General features: G+C 38.3%; 1 protein-coding gene across 1 annotated transcript; it reads right to left on the bottom strand.

The window, feature by feature from the left end:
• Window positions 1-229: 229 nt before the first annotated feature.
• Window positions 230-4,654, bottom strand: LOC111576209 (zinc finger protein 771-like). Its single transcript, XM_023281780.3, has 2 exons — window positions 4,181-4,654; window positions 230-2,614 (listed from the first exon to the last, which is right to left on the bottom strand). The coding sequence occupies exons 1-2, from the start codon at window positions 4,446-4,448 to the stop codon at window positions 1,671-1,673; spliced, it is 1,212 nt and encodes a 403-aa protein (XP_023137548.2). The 5' UTR covers window positions 4,449-4,654; the 3' UTR covers window positions 230-1,670.
• Window positions 4,655-19,814: the final 15,160 nt, after the last annotated feature.

Here is a 19,814-nt window from a genome sequence, read left to right as displayed (position 1 = left end):
TTATTTGTCCTTAATGTGGACTTTGAAATACTTTTATAGGACCATGAAAATTAAGCTAATGCAAGTCAAACATTTGCTCAGCCGACACACCTTACAGATGGGATGCAAACCATTGAACCTACAGTGAGGGTATCAGTTGACTGTTGCACTGTAGGAAGATTTTAGTGATGTGGTTTTGATCTACTTATCCCTTTGGAGGAAATAATCGCTGCAAATCAGTACAAAGTTGTTTAAAGTGATCACCTTTATTCCATGATGAAACATTTCTATGCTGATAGAAGAAGTCTCCCCTAGGATGACAATGAACAGTGAGTGGTCACTAAAAATAATAATAATTATTATCTAATCAAAACATGATGGGTTTTGAATTCTTTTGGTACTGCATTTAATATTGAAATGATATAATTCTGTTTGCTTGTGGTCAGTTTCTTACACACACAACTCTTCTATCTTACATTTAAAGTTGAAGGACTGAAAAAATTGGCAGTTCAGCTCTTTGTTTACAGGTTAAAAAAAGTACATACATGAACAAAAACACTCATAGAAAGTTACATAATAAAACACAGGTGGCTTTGATCTCTCATTCTTAAACACAGACCTATGCTTAAAAAAAAAAAACACATAACACTGATAAAAACAAACCAAGACATGCTTAAAAAACAAAAGATATGCCAATTAAAAACTCCAGAAGGACGTAAGAATCTCTGCATTCTGGTAGTGGGTTTGATACCAGCATTGCTTGGACATTACTGGCAAAAAGAAAGTGTGTAAAACCACACTCTGGGCTATGCTCTCTATTCAGTGTTTTATATAATCTGTCAGTTTATGCTGCCAAAGCGAAGGGATTTAATAAGTGTTTGATTATCCACATTTTGCTTTTTATAATCCTATCAGTCATCTCTACAGATTCCAGATCCCATCATTGTGAAAAACCCTGAGCATTTCTTCATTCAAAAGGAAACTGTTGGCTGAACATTTAGAATAAAAATCACCCAAAAATCAGCGATATTTTCTGTATCAGTGTCATAAGTGATCAAACATTTAACTGATGCTTCTACATGTTGTCTTGTAGACCAAAGCAGATATGTGTTATTCCTCAGCACTATAGAGATGAGCTGTTGTCAGACAACCCACAGTTGCCCTGGGTTACATGTTCTACAATAAACACACACGTTGTACTTTGTTAGACATAAATCCCAAATTCATCTTTCTGTCACAAAAAAACCCTAAAAAAATCCCTACAAATGTACAATATACTCTTGAGAAATAATTACAATTGACTACAATACTCCTTTTGTAATAAGAATGGCCACATTGTAAGTGGATATTAAAAATTTCAATAGGAAGTAACTGGTCTGAGGCTGAGTGTCACTAAACATTTCCCTTGTGTTGCTCTTTTCATGGGATTTTTTGACAACAAATAAAATGTATCACCCAGGAAGACTGGACAAACTGATGATTTTGGAGGACATGAAAATGCTCTCATAATGCCTACTTTACTGATTTAACAAGTTAACAGCTGCCAACTCAAATCACCTGGAGAAAAACTTTAACTTTCATCTTTTATTCTAAAATAGCAACAACAAACAAACTGTTCAGTACAAGATTTGGGTCACTTACGCTTCATGGAATGTGTGTCCTCATTCACTCTACCAAAGAAATCAAATAATCTACGGGTTCTCTCCTGTGTGAGTCTTCATATGAATGATTAAATGAGAGCGCCGGATGAATTTTTTTCCACATGCAGTGCAACTATAAGGTCTCTCCCCGGAGTGAGTCTTCATGTGGCGGGTCAGATTCGACTGGGCGCTGAATTTCATATTACACACAGTGCAACTGTATGGTTTCTCACCGGTGTGTATTATTGTGTGCTTGATGAGGTCAGCTTTCTCTCTAAAGCTTTTGCCGCAGTCAGTACAGCTGTGAGGTTTCTCTCCTGTGTGGATCCGTACGTGGGCGTTCATGTTTCCGACCTGTGTGAATCCTCTGCCACAAAAACTGCACCTGTACGGCTTCTGTCCAGAGTGAGAGTTCATGTGAGTCTGCAGATAGGAGCGCTGGATGAAGCTTTTACCGCAAACACTGCAGCTGTACGGCTTCTCTCCCGTGTGTGTCTTCATGTGGCGGGTCAGAATGGATTTAATCCTGAAATTCTTGTTACAAACGCTGCAGGTGTACGGTCTGTCGGCTGTCTCACCAGCGCTCTGCGGTTTGTTCTTGTTTGCGTCACGGTGAAGTCCTCCATCGTCTCTCCAGTCGTCATCACTTCCTTCACTCATCTGACAGTCACTGGTTGGCTCTGATGCACCTTCTTTAACAGGTTGAGAAGAGCTGCCAGGCAAAAGGTCGCCCTCTTTATTTTTAACTATTTGGTTTTGATGTGGTGAATGTCTTCCTTCCTCATCACTTCTCTGTACATAAATTATATTAAACATAGAGTCTTTGGTGTCTGTTTCTTCCTGCTTTTCACAAGCCTGAGCCGTCAACGGTTCCACCTCCTGTTCTTCTTTTATGTGCGGGGGCTCTCGGTCATCCTCACGACGCTCCATCCTCTTCTCACAGTGATCCTGCTCAGAGGGAATATCCTCTTTCTGGACAGAGAGCTGCAGGGGAGCTGTAACAGTATCACAAGACAGAAAATGAGTTCAGAATTTAGCTTGATCAAATACATATTTTGTTTTGCATATATTTAACCTAAACCATTATGGTGTGCCGCCTGCTGATGAAAAGATGGTAACAACAGCAAAAGGACACAGCCTTCCATTGCACAAGGTAGCAACAGGTGCAATGATACTGGTCTTTTGCTGCCTGTTTGTGAAATTAAAGGATCTGGTTTGTGATGACATAACAGAAAAAGTCACAAAAACAAATGCTGCAATAATATCAGAAGTGTACAAAGATGCAAGAAGTCATCTTCAGCAAATCACTCATTATTTGCACAACTCATATGTGCAAATAATGAGTGCTTTGTAGCAGGAAGTAGATGTAGTAAACAGATAAAAGTGGTAAAAGTGTTTCCTTGTTGGATGAATTTGTCTTTCTCTGAGGCTCGCACGACAATAAAACACATTATACAGTTGCTTTAGAAAGTAATCAGTTTCACCTTTTCCACATACAATGTCTAAATTTCCTCAACAATTGCATTAACAATTGTGAGCTACTAATCATATTTTTGGCAGCCCCTGAAAAATGCACTTTTTATTAGGCATATTGTGGATTCAATGGAGCAGCACTTCATAAAGAAACCTTTTTAAAACTACAAAGCAGCAAATAAGCTGCTGTCAATAAAGCAAAAAAAGAGAGAAAATCTGGCAGTAAGGGTCTCTGAAAAACATGTGGAATACTGGAATGTTCAAACCCTGTAAGAAAAACAACAACAAAACAAAATAGCGAAGACAACTGCAAATATCTGTAAAATGATATCTTAGAGGATTTAAATGCAGTAAAACTGTCATTTTATAGTCACACATAGTATAAGAGCAAATTAGCACTTAGAAAAATACTTTTTTAAAAAAAAATGTAGATATTATTTCTAGATTTGGTCAGTTTTTGTTTTTGTTTTATTTACAAATAATGTGCAAATTAATACTTCTCCCTCTGTGATTTTACTAGTTATTATCTAAAATTTACCAGAACAAGGAATAAAGCAGAAGAACAGTTGAAAATTATTTACCATTTTTCAATAGTTGTTTCTTTCAAATAACATACATCTTTTGCTGATTTTAGACACAGTAAAAGAACAAATTACCATTTGTAAAAATACAGATTTTTGATGTGGAAGTTATTTACAGTTTTGGAAGGTTTTCTTACATCCATCTGTAGAAAAACAGTGAAATGTTCCTCCCAAAGATGTACATATAATACTAGAATAATTCTAAGCTCTTTATTATGTTTTTCTCCTAGCTGTCCTACTGACAGGAGAGAAATCAAAGTGAGCTTTGTCTCACTTGTTCTGTCCAGTTAATCATAAACAGAAACGTCTTTTGTGCTGCATTTTCTCTGACAGCCATTTTGCATCCCCCTCCCCAGGCCAGGGATGCAAAATGGCGCTATTTGCTGGCTCCTGTGTGACGCTCTGAGCATTTAGGTAAAGTCTCCTGACAGCGAGGCTTCAGTTCAGCTAAACAAACGTTAAATAGGAGTGAAATCCTCGCTGGTGTGCAGTGTGACCTGCTGTTACCTCTCCATCCGGCCGCCCTCCGCTGCTGCTCCATCTGCTGCCTTGAACCAAACACTTCCTCCTCATATTCTCTGATGGTTCGTTCAAACAGGATGAAGATCTCCTCAGCGGCCGCCTTCAGTCGGTCGTTGACCAAAGCCTTTAGTTTTTCTGTTTTGAACATGTCTCGGCTGACAGCAGCAGAGCTCCGGAGCGTTTGACGGGCTGACGGTACACGCAGGCTGGCGCTGGGTTGCCAGATATCGCGATAATCAAGTAAAACCCTCATTTGATTCCCTACAACAGCCCCGCCAGCCGGCAGGACTCCCACCCATCCTCTCTGTATATATTTTACCTATTTGCAACTCACTGAATAAGCTTTAAAAATGAAGCACAGAAAAATGAATCATATTATTTTCAAGTTTAAATCAGATTTTCGTGACTACTATTAAGATTCTGCTCCACTGGTCCAGTCATAAGCTGTTAAACGAAACAAAAGAAACCCAAATGATGAAAAAAGGACTAGGGCAAATGTGTAAAACACGTCCAATGCAAGCACAGGAGAAGCGTTTTATATCAGACAGACAACACTGGATGTTGAGGCACACAATGGACCCAGAGCCTCAGTGGTGGAGCTCTGCTGCCACCTGCTGACCATCACAAAACAGTCCAGTAAGTAAAACAGAAACTCAAAGGTGAGCATCTGTGCTGCCAGGTTAAATCACATTATAATAACCTCACGGTTTAGATCTAAAATGTAAAGTATAGAAATCTGAGAAAGGAACATAGACTGTACAGATGAAAATGATCTTATTCTGACTCAACTCATTCTGTACATTTTAGTTTTCTTAATGTGCAGTGTCCCAATGCTTGAAATATAGAGATATATATTGGTGAAATGTGACATAATTTACAAATCATTTCAGTGCTTCAGCTCGCAACTTGATAGAATTATATAAACTTGAGCCCTGCTGGCAAAATGGGACAACATATATTTTGCTATAAAGCAACAACAACACAACTGAAATCCCTATATGAACCATTGGAAAGTATTTTTGGCCAACTGGTTTTTTTGTTTTTGTTTGTTTGTTAAACTTAAACAGGGCTTTTATAATTTTTTTTTAACATGGCCGCTGCATAGATGTACTTATTTGCTTGAAAACATCAATACATTTAACATTTATTTAAATGGTATAATATACACATGCTATAAGAACAAGTAAAATGCCCAAAAAAATGGTTATCTGCAGCCATAAAGCTATCTGAAACACATTTTAGAGACATTATATTTGATCCAGTTTAGAAGTTTGATTTCCAGCGTGTGTTTTGTGACCCTGGAAGACATTTTTCTTCATTAAAATGACTAAGATCAGTAGCAAATTTAGGGTTAGGGTTAGGACAAAAGAAATATAGAACTGATCCTTATTAATTTGATACATAATCACAACCTATTATAAAATAAATTGGAATAAAGTGGTGAGTATTTATTTTTGATTTTTATGAACATAATTTTATTTCTGGAATTTCAACTACCTCTGTGATTCTAGGATCAAGTGTGACTCTACTGATGTCATGCCCACTTTTTCAAAGTAATAACCAGGGGAATATTTTTCTTAATCAAATTGCTTTTCAGTCACGTACAAGTATTGGTTTTTAGCTATTTTATATATTCCCTGAAAAGGTCAAATCAAATGCCTTTGCTGCCCTTTTAGTATCAACCAGATATGCATTTACAGTTGTTCACCATGAGGTGACAGCAGACATCCAGGTTAAACTCAGTGTGTGATCCATGCTTGCAAGACATCAGATAATTTTATTAACTTTACGTTTCCTGTGTCTGCGTCTCTATGAGTGATGTTTCATTCAGTCAGAACTGCAGCCACAAACTGATAATCTGATTTCATCATCAGATTTACTAGATCGTGCAAAATGAGATAGGGCAGATTGACTGACTGTTTTTGCTCCCAATTTTCATTTTGATCTGTTTCCATTTTCCTTATTTTTTCCCCTCAGTCCTGTGTCACCAACTCATGCTGTATCATTCTTATGTCACCTTAAGGACATTATTCTAATTTAAAATATGCAACCTGTTACTGCTGAACCCTTTCCTAAGATAAAATATAACATATAAGCAACATTGTAAGGTATTTTACAGACAACCTTTTATCATTTTACTTTATTTTACTCACAATAAATTTATATTTGTTAAAATATTTAATGTTTATCAATTCCTTTGTGTCCCTGTCATGCTTTTGAAGAATACCAGAAATACCATTCATGGACTGTGTGTTTAGACATGAGGATTAAGGTCCACTGTTTCAGCGTGGTCAGACAATAACATACCAGTGGGGGGCCACACACAGCAGAACTCAGACCAGGACATCCACCATGTAAACTTTATGTGCCAGAGTGACAGATTCTTACACACCAGCTCAGACTGCACAGACCCCACACTTCCATCAGCTACTTCTACTGTTTAGCTGAAATTAAAATGCCTCTACAGAGTTTAAGCACCTGGTTTGTATCTTCAGCTGTATGACGAATCTATAACAAAAAAGAAGGTTTGAATTAAGGCTGTAAACAGGAATGTGCTAACAGGTGGATCTTGTGAATATGACTGGTGTGTAAAAATCCCTCAAAGAGTGCTTGGTGTGCTGTGTGTTTATAGTGTAGTACTGTATAAACACTTACAAAAGAGTAACTTGGATTGGATTTTGCCTCTTTGTCCTTGAAGGTTCAGTAACAAAAAGCAACAAGATTGATTGCTTGTACATTTTAATAAAGACAAGAGAAAAAGCATTCTGGTGTCACGCTCAGCGTTCTCATTGTTTATCTTCCTGCACTTTAAGTAATCCTGGATCAGACCCACGTGGGACAGGCTCTTTGGGCTGGCAGCCTATTGAGTTCAGGAGTTCTACTCATATCAGAGTTCTCTCAGTTATTCGCTCTAATTGCAATGACACACTCCTGAAATGTGATTTGACCGCAGTGATTTCCCTCAGGATTGCCACGGAGGATATTCACCAAAGAGCTGTAAAGCAATGATAGCGTGCACTGTTGCATGTACACACATTGTACCACAAAGCACAACACAACTTCACTGCTTGGTAGGAAATACTGTTGGGTGGTCGTAATTGTTGGGGGGACATTGTGGAGCTTAATTTGATGGTGAAATTGCACATAGACCTGAAATATATTGGAAGACAGACATGCAGCTCTGAATCAAACTGTGGACTCGTTGCTCAGGACATTGGCACCCATACGTATTCTGCACCTTAACCGCTCAGCTATTGATTTGCCCTCTTTTCTTTCTTTTGATCAGCTTTTCACATCCCTGTTTCTTCTTTGGAGTCAGTTACACCCTAATGCCACGCTACATTCTGCCTATCATGGCTTGCTTTATTACCTGTAGCACAGGAAGATTTGCTAACAGTAAAACCTGTGTTTGACTAGTTTCAGTTGCAGGTGAATCAGCTGGCTACACTGAATTTATGCCAAAAAGCAGCAGAACTGGTTAATGACTTTAACATAGATACCATGAAACACCAATGATGAAACTGTTGTTTGTCTTTTCCACATGTCACCAAATCACCTGGTTATTGCCCCAATGTTGATTCAATAGAAATGCTCATTATTCAGTTTCCTTTGTCTGTAATCACCACACACATTGCAGGTCATATCTATTTGCTGTTTCTGTATTTCACTGTTATTAATAAATGTAACACAAAGAAAACGAAACCCTCTTGCTGACAGCTGTCTCTGTACATTGAAAATGAAAAGAATATTCTTCAAAAAGGTTCTTTTATACTTTGGTTCGATCTTGCGGCTTTGAGTCACAGCACTAAAATTGAGTTTGACTTTCAGGTGGCACCTGCTGTGTCTTTGAAATCTATAGGTATCAATTTTCTGTCAAGCTCTCAGGTCACTGCCACTGAAACTCTTATCTTGCCATATGGAGGCAGCTGTAGTTCTAAAGGATTAAAGGAAAAGTCTATACTTCATGCTGCCTGTGAACCTCTGTGATGCATTCATCAAAGCCCTGTGAGGGATGAAGACTACTGTCAGTAAATGCTGATGTTCCCTGCATATTATCAAAATTTCCACTAGCAGCTCTACTGACTCATTTACTGACTCATTTCTTTTATTCTTTGTTAGAGGTTCTGGTTGTTTTCTTGCCTCACCGCCATATCTTACAAAGGTCACAGCCAAAATGAGAGAATTAAAGGAAGAGAACAGAGGCACAGATGAAGGTAATTGGTCTTTAGTAGGCTCATTAGTGGCACATATTCAACAAAGAGCCTGAATAGCTGACTAAACTGACCTTTGGATTTCTCTCAACATATTAATCATCTAGCTTTTCAGTGTGCCTAATCATGTAGCTCATTAAGCACTCGATGCAGCTTCCATGTTTCAAAGTCTGGATTTCCACAGGGCAGTATATATAACTCTGCCTATTACACCATGGTGCAAGAAAGTGATGGGACATTGTATGTCTTTCTTGATGTGCCAAGTCTGAAATCATCAAAATCACAGATGAAGTTTGAGCCACCTATGTATAAGCTCTTTAGAATCACCAATTAACCTCAGCATGTCATTGGGCTGGGGGAGAAAACCTCAGCACCTTGTTGAAAAACCCAGATGCACAGGGAGAACATGCAAACTCCACACAGAAAGACTCCGGGACGCAACCCAGGGATGTGAGGCAGCAGTGCTAACCACCGAACACTGTACAGCCCCTATAACGCACTTGTTCAGCTGGTGAAGTAATGGCACTACACAGTAGCCATCTGACAACACACTATAGTGCAAATCTGCCTTGTAATGATGAAAATAGCTTATGGTGTTTGCAGTTTTATACACAAAACAAAGATACAGACTGGCAGAGGAAGATGACTTGACAGTAGGAGAGCCAGTGCTTATAGTAGCATGAAGGAAAGACAAAGAAGAAGACAAATAAGGAAAGTTTTCCTTATTTACAATATTTGGATATCTGAGATAAACGTCTCCCTTTTGTGCTCTTTTCTTGACCATGTGGGCAGCAGAAGAACAGTGCTACAGCAGGTGCAGAGGCTCAAGAGCAGGGAAATGAGACAGCAGACAAGTGACTCAATTTAAACAAGATTTTATTGCAAAACGGCTAAACCAAAAACTACAACCGGAACTCCATTACCAGAAACGGAAGTTACTTAGAATACGCAGTCGGCATAAAAAAAACAAGACTTCCCAGAGGGAAGGCGTAAACACTATATACAGAGTAGTTCACCCACGTTTGATACCCCCAAGCAGGAAAACTACAAAACTTAAACTAAAACTATTAAGTCCTAGTCCACACAAATGACCCAAACTCTAATCCCAGAATCCCACTAAACTAGCAGGAACAACAATGTTCTATTCTCTGATGCTGCTAGAACAAGAACTTAGCTGAACAGTCTCTCTTTGGTATGGAGTTGGAACCAATGACTCTTGTCCCAGGTGTTCAGCAGCCAACAGTTGGAATCCTAGGCATGCAGGTAAGTGGACTGCAACAGTGGTGCCAGCTCCCAGTGGAATGGCATTCCTGTAGTGGTGTGGCAGCAGCCAGAGTCCTCCTTAGCCTTTTGAGACTCCTTGGAGAAAGGCCCAGTCCTCATAGAGCCAGGAAGCCTCGGCCAGGTGGCTTTCCAACCAGAAGAGATGGTAAAACAGAAGCAGGCAGGAGTCAATGCTGCACAGAGAGAACAGGGTTAGATGCAGAACTAGGAAACGCAGTGGCTCAGACAGATCTCGTTGCAACACTAACTGTTAGTTAGGAGATGGTCCAGCACCAACTGACAAGACAAGTCACTCTTTATAGTGAGCCCAGCCAGCCTGATGAGCGATTCCCACCTGCACCTGATCAGCTGATTTGTAATCAGCCACACCTGCCGCCCACCACTGCCACACACCTAGAGAGAGAAAAAAACAAACCGGAGGAGGAGAAAGCACTGCCACCTAATCACAGCCTCTGGCTGTGACTGTGACAAACAGATGAGACTGAAGTGACCATAATATTTCCTACTGGTGTCTGAATGCCAGCTGATCGAAACAATCTGAGCTTCCTTTGTCAATGGAGCCAGATGAGACAACTTCTTTTAATATAAACACTATGTGTCACTCAGAAAATGACAAGAAAATGGAGACAGACTAAGGAGTTAGTCAGGATCCAGATGATGCCCAAGAACTTTCACCTGAAGCAAAGAACCCGACCTTGAATGGTGGCAGCTCCATCTCCACATGAGAGAAATCTGTCATGTATCTTTTACTATTTGTGACTATACATTACATTTGTATTAAAAAACTGGCTTGCAGAGTGAGCTGTTAAAATTAAGCTGGGTTCAACATCCACAAGAAGATTTTGTACTTCAATAAGTAAAACTTAAAGAGTGAATCAAGGGATCGGTTCCCACCAGTTTGCAAATATTACTTTGAGTTGAGCTGACATAATAATATTGGTAATTTCACCAACCTAATGTGTGAGATTTAAACTTAATTTCTGCATCAACCAAAATTCAAGTAACTTGATAAAATTGCCTTGATTTTTCTTCTCCTTGAGTTTAGGAATTCAAGTCCCCTTACCTGTGGACAAAACATCAGAACAGTTTCATTTTTTAATATGCGAACTTAAAAAGTCATGTTCATAATTATGACAAACACATAACATTTAAAAATTCCTTTTAAATGAACGTGAAAGAACGTGGAAATACTGTTAGAACAACAAATTTTTGAATAAGTAATCAACTTGTGTTTGTGGTAGCAATCATCAAGTAAATGTTCGTTAAAAATACCTTTAAATATGGAGGTAAAGCTAATTCCTCCAACTCAAAATAGTTTGTTGGTTGAACATAATTTCATAACAAATTGCCATAATTCAAAATTTAAGTCAAACTGCTGTGTTGATTTTTTTTGTTGCGGCCAAACGTTGTGTTTTTTAGAGGCTAAATAAAAACTAAATTTCTAGCTCAAAAAAATTCAAAGCTCATCTTTTGTAAGAATAATGACTTTTCTAGTTATCCTGCTTTTTAAGGCTCAACCATGCAGTGATACCAGCAAAGCTTCACATGATGCTTTGTATTCCATCCATCCATCCATTATCTATACACCGCTTAATCCTCACTAGGGTCGCGGGGGGGCTGGAGTCTATCCCAGCTGACTCAGGTGAAGGCAGGGGACACCCTAGACAGGTCACCAGTCTGTCTCAGGGCTACATATATAGACAAACAAGCACTCTCACATTCACACCTACGGGCAATTTAGAATAATCAATTAACCTCAGCATATTTTTGGACTGTGGGAGGAAGCCGGAGTACCCGGAGAAAACCCACGCATGCACAGGGAGAACATGCAAACTCCATGCAGAAAGATCCCGGGAAAGCCGGGACGTGAACCAAGGACCTTCTTGCTGCAAGGCGAAAGTGCTAACCACTACACCACTGTGCAGCCCGCTTTATATTCCAAGATAATGTATTCAATGTATTCTTGTTCTTGCTTCTGTGCACCACAGAACAATCCCTGATGCATCATGCAGTGAATATAATACTGAGCGTAATCATAGATTGTGTGCTTATCTAGTCAGCCTCTGCAATTACATGAGAGCCACAGATGCATCTCCTAATTGTGTCCCTCTGACCCCAATCCCCACTTTACATCCTGTTCAGTGACACATGAAATGCATCAATCTACAAGAAACAATACAAAACACAATCTTTGATTTCATGGGGGAACTCAGACGTGCAGAAGGAGATATTTCTGTGTGTGTGTGTGTGTGTGTGTGTGTGTGTGTGTGTGTGTGTGTGTGTGTGTGTGCGTGTGCGTGTGTGTGTGCGTGTGTGTGTGTGAAAGCATTGCTGTTATTGACTCTGAAACCTGAGGGAATCTGACCAAACATAACTGTCCTCTGTGGATAGAAACAAAGAAGATGTCACATCTATAGATGTCATCCAGGAGGAGTAATATAGTTAGAACCAGATGGATGAATAGAAAGACTAACAAAACAAATCAGTCAATTTCATAGTAAATCTTTATGTCAGCACAAAACACTACCCAAGTTGCCTTTTCTGTCTTATCTATTCTCTTTGTTCATTAGTTTTTGACTTCTTATATTCTTGTCTCTCACCCCTCTTTATGTATTTTTCTTTGACATTCTAGCGTTCTTATCTTCTACTGCAGTGTGCGGTATCATCTTTTGATCTTCTCCTGTTGTCCCTTTAGTGATTTCATAAAGACCATCACATGGATTTTGCTGAAGTTGAAGCATAATTATCAGCCACGGACAGTACATCCCTTCTCATGCTGACCAATATAGAAAACCATTTGTAGAAATACACAAACAAATCACGCAATGCAAATAAAGTAAAAAATATTTAATAATCTGAACTGTGTTATTTGTGAAAAGAAAAAAACCCCTGAACCTACCATATTTATTTTTTCAGTTCAACACTTGCAGAGGATGTATTAGATCATTTTACTCCCAGCAGCTGGTCAAACAATCAGAATTTAGTAAATCAAAGATCTTAACATTGCAGAATGTAAATAAACACACTGTACAGGCATTCCTGGCACAACAGTACAGAATTACAATTTCAGTTAACACAAAATGTACTATATATGTGTATGTGAATCAGTAAATAGGTCCTCTATTGCAGTCACTGTTTGTTCTGTGTGTGCACTGAAAACAAAGATCCTGGCTTTGTAAATGAAAACAACAACAACAACCACAACAACAAAAACAACGTGGCTTGAAGTCAAATCAAATCAAATCAAACTTTATTTATATAGCACTTTTCATACAGTTAAAAATGCAACGCAAAGTGCTTCACAACATTAAAAACATTAAAAACAAGAAAACCCGTCCCTCCCTCCCTCCCTCCATATATACATATATGCACACAACTGCAGGAGCACGCACACGTACACACGTCCACACACACATACATACACACACACACACACCCATACATACACAGACACACACACGCCCACAGACACACACTCCCACCACTGACAGTAAGGAGACTGTGATCCACACAACATTCTTGCAGGACGCGCTTTCTGTATATCAACCATCTTTGTCCAGAATCACATGCTCCGACTCTACTCAGTCCTGCTGGAATGGCAGGGAGGTATGAAGTTACAGCCATCTGGTTTGACTTTTTGTTGGTATGAGCTATCCAAAAAGTACAAAAAATAATATGCCGAAGAATTTTAATCTCAGTGAAATTGCTGATAAATTTAATTGGTTCACACAAGTATATACAACTTTGATACACAGGAACAGCTTTAGGCACAACAGCCTGAAGGTCGTCACAAACTATGAAATGTCCTCACAGCAGTGGTTGTGGGTCAAAACTGCTCGAGAAAGTTAAAGCATAACATAACTAATTTTCTTTCTGTCAGAGGCGTCAGGTCCACTGAGTTTGAATGGGTGCATGCCCCCTCAGACTGGATTGCGTTCAATTTGCAGTATTGTTTTATATCGTACTTTAATAACGTTTTGATACCAATGAAATCCATAAGTGAAAAAAATTACAAAATTTCCAATAACAACATTTACCATAATTGGCATCTTAGCATCTTCATCAATAGCCTGAAAATCTGTGAATATAACTTCATCCTGAGGAGTCTTGCTATGAAATAACCATCTAACACAACTATAATCATCTGTTTGTGATAGAGAGGGGGTAAAGCAGGGAGCACTTACATGTGATTGACTGCATATTTTTGTGCTGCAGCTTCACACCAAACAGAGCAATTAGTTAGATATAGATGTGTTTTTGTTTTTCTTTTGTTGCTTTCACGCTAAACATCTAATCACATATTAGAGTTGTGCTTCTCTTTGGACATAGTGTGTTGTGTGCTTCCTTAATCATCACAATAATAAAGCCATTGCAGAGCAGAGTCAGTGGTAACTCCTGCGCACCGATTCCAGCAGTGTGGGCGTGCACTGTGATGTGGAGCAGAGGCAAGTAATTAATTCTAATTAATGAGCTGATCAGAATGTCACCAAATAGTCTGCATTGTGATTAAAAAAGGTTCACACAGAAACATGCTGTGAAACACACGGTGAGGGAACAAACACACATGACACAACAACACATCCGCAGTGGAATATTTAGACACCACAGCACACACTTTCAACCAGCAGCCCCCGTGATTCAGATCCACTCAAATGTTCCATCAGAAAACGACAAAATGGACAAAAAATTGTGGCTGGAACATCTTCAGTGCAGACAGCTGTGTGTGTCTTTTCTTTCCAAAAACAGAAGATGAAAGATAAATCTGCTTCTTGCACTGGCTATTCATATTTAATAAATCCAGGGTATGAGGGAATTTTCTGAAATTATATAAAAGCACAATAATTGTAGGAAGCATAAAACATGAAACTAAAATGAAAGTTGCAGGAAAAGCACGACAAAAAGAAAATGCATTTCCTGATTAGAGTCATTTGAAGACATTACAGGTAGCCTTAACTGTGCTGTTTGGGAATAAGATCAGTGGTTTGCACACATCAGTACATTGTCAACATCATCTGTCTGTTCCTAGTATGTTCATTTGAATGGACATCAAAGTGGATTTTATTTAACTAGTTTAAATAAATACACTTACTTTGCATTCAGTAAAGTCGGTGCCACTAAGACTGTATCACATTCAGTGTTTCATTACTTTGAACTGCTTCAATCCTTCACTCCTGCTGACTAGTTTTCATGTCATGTCAGTGCATGTTGACACTGATGACAGGTGTCTCTTGTGCAGTCAGCTAATAGCTAAATACGAAATTGTCAAACGGAATTTTTGCAAATGTTTCCCAAGTTGAGTTTTAATAAACTAGTATATTCCAATGTAATGACTTTTCTGTGATGTCTGGTTTATACCAGCAAACTTGGAAATGAAATACCCTCCTCTGTTTACAGCTAACAGAGGTATGAAGTTATTTATTGAATGACTGACTCCTCGGTGCTCATTACTCATGTGGTGCTGTTGGTGCCTCATGATTTTTTTAAAAAAATCTTTTTGAGCAGTTCATGCTGGTAAAGTCTATCTGGTTAAGTTGTGCAGCATAGTGCAGCTAAAATAGTCTAATGCATAGGTAATTATTAGTCATCATAGAACATTAAAAAGGGCAATAATTGATCTCTTTTTTAACCTGTTACTGTGAAGTCAGCTGAACACATTTGCTCCCTTTGAGAGCACAGTGTTGACAACATTATGTTTCTGCATTTTCACATTGGCTTAGTAAAACCACAACCTTTGATTTTTGTCCATGAAGCAGCTGCACACTCCAGGTGGAAGGTGAAGTTATTAAATGATACGGCAACTGTTACTGTGTCCATTTGTTATTCTCTACTCGGCCTTAACCTTCACCTGGTTTCTCTGAGGTCACAAACATGCCTTTCTTCTATGCTACCATTTTCTCCAACATTAGGGTTTTGCTGATTCTGTATTTATAAAGTGGTGCTGTGTATCGTGGCCTTTATGATCTTTGCCATGCATCCAACGCAGTAATCGCTGTCTTACTGCACTGAGGAATAGAAGCTCAAAATGGGATCCAATTTCTGTAACTGTTGTGGGATAACAGCTCAGTGACAGCACTTTAATGGAATTCTACACTATGCAATTCATGCAATCTGACCTCCACCTTCTCCAACATCTTTAAAAATTGAATCTGAATCAGCTGCAGGAACACATCCCCTAAGCTGACAGCAGTTTTTTAAAGCAATGCAGAAATTTGAAGTTACAATGATGCCATAAAATTACATTCTGCAATGAAGCACACTGTCGCACACAAGCTTGGTAAAAACACTGAACTAATGATGAACAGTCAGACTGGAATTTGTGACATCAGAGTATGTTCCAGTTTTTCATTGTCATGGTTTTTGAATTTGAGTTTAAAGAAAAATTTTCAGCTCTTTAATGCTTTCAGTAACTAACAGTGAGAAACAGAGAGGGGCTACCTTCACTGGAATTTAAAAATAGTATTTAAAAAGTAGTTTATGCTATGTTTAATGTGAATAATGGGAATTACAGCAACCAACTCATTCTATGATTTTGTCAAATTGTGCCTCACCCTACTCCTCTGCAACTGACCCAGAGGGTGTATGTGTAATGGTACATATCCTTAAATATAGTCTATAGGCTAATGACTAAATCAAGAAATAAATAGACTAATTAAGTAAAGAGGAACATTCTTATAATAATATTATAGACAATATAATGCCTACTGTGTTTTATTATGCACAATACATAGTGTAGCTGGCTGATTCCATTGGGTGCTAATGGTGGATTCCAACCACAGTTCCGAACACAAAAATGGAAAATTACAATATTTATTAAAAACGTTTGCGGTGAAAAAACAAATCCTCAAGCTAAAACCAAAATGTGAATAATTAAATGTAATTGAGAGACAATTAAACATTTATGAAGTAATAAAACAACAAATTCTATTTTAATTAGATTCATTTTGATGGTGAAAATTGAACAAAGAACTGCAAAGTGTTGCCCTGACTAAGGTGCTCCAAGTGCACAACTGAACTTATTTTAGCAGCAATCTGTTTTAGATCAATTAATTGCCAATTTAAAACAATCTGAATTTTATAGAATCGATTCATGATCTTGAGCAAATCGGCTCATGAATAAGAACTCAAATAAAGTAACAAAAAGACACAGGCTTTCTTTGGTTACTAGATTTAAAAACAAGCATAGTATTGATGCATAAACAACTCATTTTCTGTTTCCTTTAATGGATGACTGTTGGGTCACAGAACATCGGATATGGAGGGAATATTTAAATACAGCATCCAGAAAACTGGTCTAACAATTTATTTTTTTTATGGATGATGACCACGAGATGGATGGAAGGATGCTATTTTCTATATATTAGGGAAATAACAAATAATAAGTATATCTACAGGTCAAAGAAGTAGGCTGACAATGCTGGAATCTACTTAATTTTACGCATCCACCCACTATGACATTTCAATTTTCTTCAAGCTATTGAACACAAGGATTTAATACAAGACAGTACAAATAAAAGACTGCAAAGCAACCATGAGATCCAGTAGTGTGTTAGAGAGTCATTTATCAACCAACAGTGATCTCATTGTTGTCAGTGCAGTGATTGGAGCGAAAAAGGGCGTTGCTGTTTCAAAAGGTGGAGTTATCTACTATAGCTTTGCAGGTGTGTCGAGCAGGGTGACAGGTTGTGCAATGCAGAGGGAGTTGTGATATCAGGTGAAGTGAGGTGCTTCAAAATGATTTTAAGAGCCATTTCAATTACTGCATGAGTAGCAGAAACTGAGATCAGCATTAAATACTCCAGACGAGATGTGCTGACTATTTACCCTTACATGTAAATGAAGATGAAGTCTGAAAAATATTCAAGATGTGATTAGTTTCATGTTTTGTGGATGCTTGCATCTGCTCTGATCCCCCAGAGAACTGTGCAGTTGTTGTTGCTGCTTTTCAGTCTCAATTTAATCCTGCTGTTAGTTTATTGAGTGTTGTCGTCAGTGTTAAATGCCAACACTGGATCAGGCTGACTGCCAGACTAATAAATGAGTCTCACATCTTGCCGTGGTGTGACACATTCCCAAGAGTCTGTCTGCTCTGAAGAGTAATTATCTAATTTCTCTACAGTCACAGTGACAGGAGCGTATATGTGTGAAGTTTACATTCATTACCGCAGCCTGTTGGTCTCTGATGTGATACATAGACATGCATGCGTTGGAGCTAAAAAAATTATTTACATCTGTCATCCGTCAAAAGGTATAAAAATGAACAATCTGGGGCAAATTAAAGTTTAACTTAGCAATTATTAAAAAAAAAAAAACATATGGCTTTGAAAACACACCCCTCTATCTGCTGCTGCAGGTTTGTTATGTAGTCAGGAGCAAAATGTCAGCATCAGGACAGACTGGTTCATCTATCAGACTACCGTAATAAATGTTCAGCAGACTCCTACACATTACTGGACACAGTATCAGTGTTTGAAATACTGCATGTGTATGTACAAACAGTGAAAAGAAAAGGATATCTACTCTTTGATGATTAAATTGATGCCATGATTTGTTGATGTTCCTGCTCATTTAGAGCAGAAACAGAATTAGGGGTCGATCAGATCTGATATTCAGAGTTTTTTAGACTAATAATATTGTAAAATTGTTTCATTTGGAAATACACTTTGACTGTCCATCTGTATTCATCACTTTGTAGTCTCGATCAATGTCCAACCCTCATCAATACTTGGTTATGCATCATGAGTAAAGGCAAATTAATACTGAAATATAATGTAATTCTAAACTTTAACACCATGATTTTCTGTTTTTTTGTTTTGCAAATCTACACCGTCAGTGATAAATGGCCCTCCTTACACACAGATCTGTCTTTACCAGACTTTCTTGTCGGCTGAATTAATTAGAAAAAGCTTCTTTTATGTCCCCATTATCTCTCTAATTGAACTTATCAGAGAAGAGTTAATAGAAAACGACCCATTGAGCATCTTACATGCACACAGTGGCATTGATGAACATGGTATTACTAAGTTTTGTGTTTTTAGCTCATCTCACATTGATATATATATTGATAACTACTGAACTAATGCTCAGATTCAACCTGTCAAATATGGTGTGATTTGCTTCACGTCCAGTTCACTAATGGATTTAAATTCACCTTATTGGTCTCTGCAACCAGAGAATGTTTTTAATTGAACAATTTAGACATGCTGGGACCATTAACTTCATTTCTACAGTCAGTCCATTAATAGAAGGTGGCTGGGAGGAGACTGGGTATTGTGTGTTTGTATGTGTGTGACACTGGTAAGACATTACAAACGCACCCACAATCACTCCCTTTAGTTTTACTTCCCTCCTATTTTCTATTAACAGGTTCAGCTGTATTTTTCTATTATTTATCCTCCTGTAGTCTTTCAGCCGTTTGTGTCTGCTGAAATTTGCTCTTTTTTATTTTTATTTTTTGTAGGTTTATTTACTTTTTGCAGTTTTCTGTGAGGTAATTATTCAGTCAAAGAAAGTTTTGAAGAAGAAAGGTAAAATCCACTCTTTACTAATGACGCAGTACAAACTCTGGGTGCAACTGAACAACTGCGCAGTTACTGTGATGATGGAGTGAAATGTTTTGAACTGTGCCTGACAAACCAGATTTTATTTCTGCGTTCCTCCATTGTAAGAAATGATTTGTATTCCCAAGAGGTTTAGAGGATTTAACTTGTTAATCACAACTAAACAACAGTTGACTGACACCCTCTAGGACCCTGGTACACCCAAAGTCCAGAAATGGCCTTTAGGGAAAACTTGCAGTCAAGTGTTAGCAGTCATGAGGAAAAAAATAAGTCCTGCAACAGACAGTACAGCTCCCCAAAGCTCTGAACATCGGTGTGTGGGATTAGAAACAATCTATATCCACAGAAGAACTCAAACAAACTGTAAAGCTACCAACTACCAGTAAAAATCTGAAGTGTATACTGTCTGCTTCTGTAAGCCTGTCATGTACAGTCATATAAGGCTGCCTGTATGCCTGACAGAACACAGTCATACCCTGAACATGTGTCTGCTCACATGTTTCACTGTAAACTGCTCGAGAGGAGAAGTGAAAGACAAGAAAAGCACAGAAAGATAGACTGAGAGGG

Source organism: Amphiprion ocellaris, chromosome 1, assembly GCF_022539595.1.
Source record: "Amphiprion ocellaris isolate individual 3 ecotype Okinawa chromosome 1, ASM2253959v1, whole genome shotgun sequence".
Classification (NCBI taxonomy): Eukaryota; Metazoa; Chordata; class Actinopteri; family Pomacentridae; genus Amphiprion; species Amphiprion ocellaris.
This window is presented reverse-complemented; position numbering and strand designations above follow the sequence as displayed.

Bases quoted from the DNA above. Each gene is read 5' to 3' on its own strand.
- LOC111576209 (XM_023281780.3), bottom strand. From the start codon at position 4,448: ATGAGGGTTTTACTTGATTATCGCGATATCTGGCAACCCAGCGCCAGC. The intron at 2,615-4,180 runs GTAACAGCAGGT...ATACTGTTACAG, and splicing joins GAGGGCGGCCGGATGGAGAG to CTCCCCTGCAGCTCTCTGTC.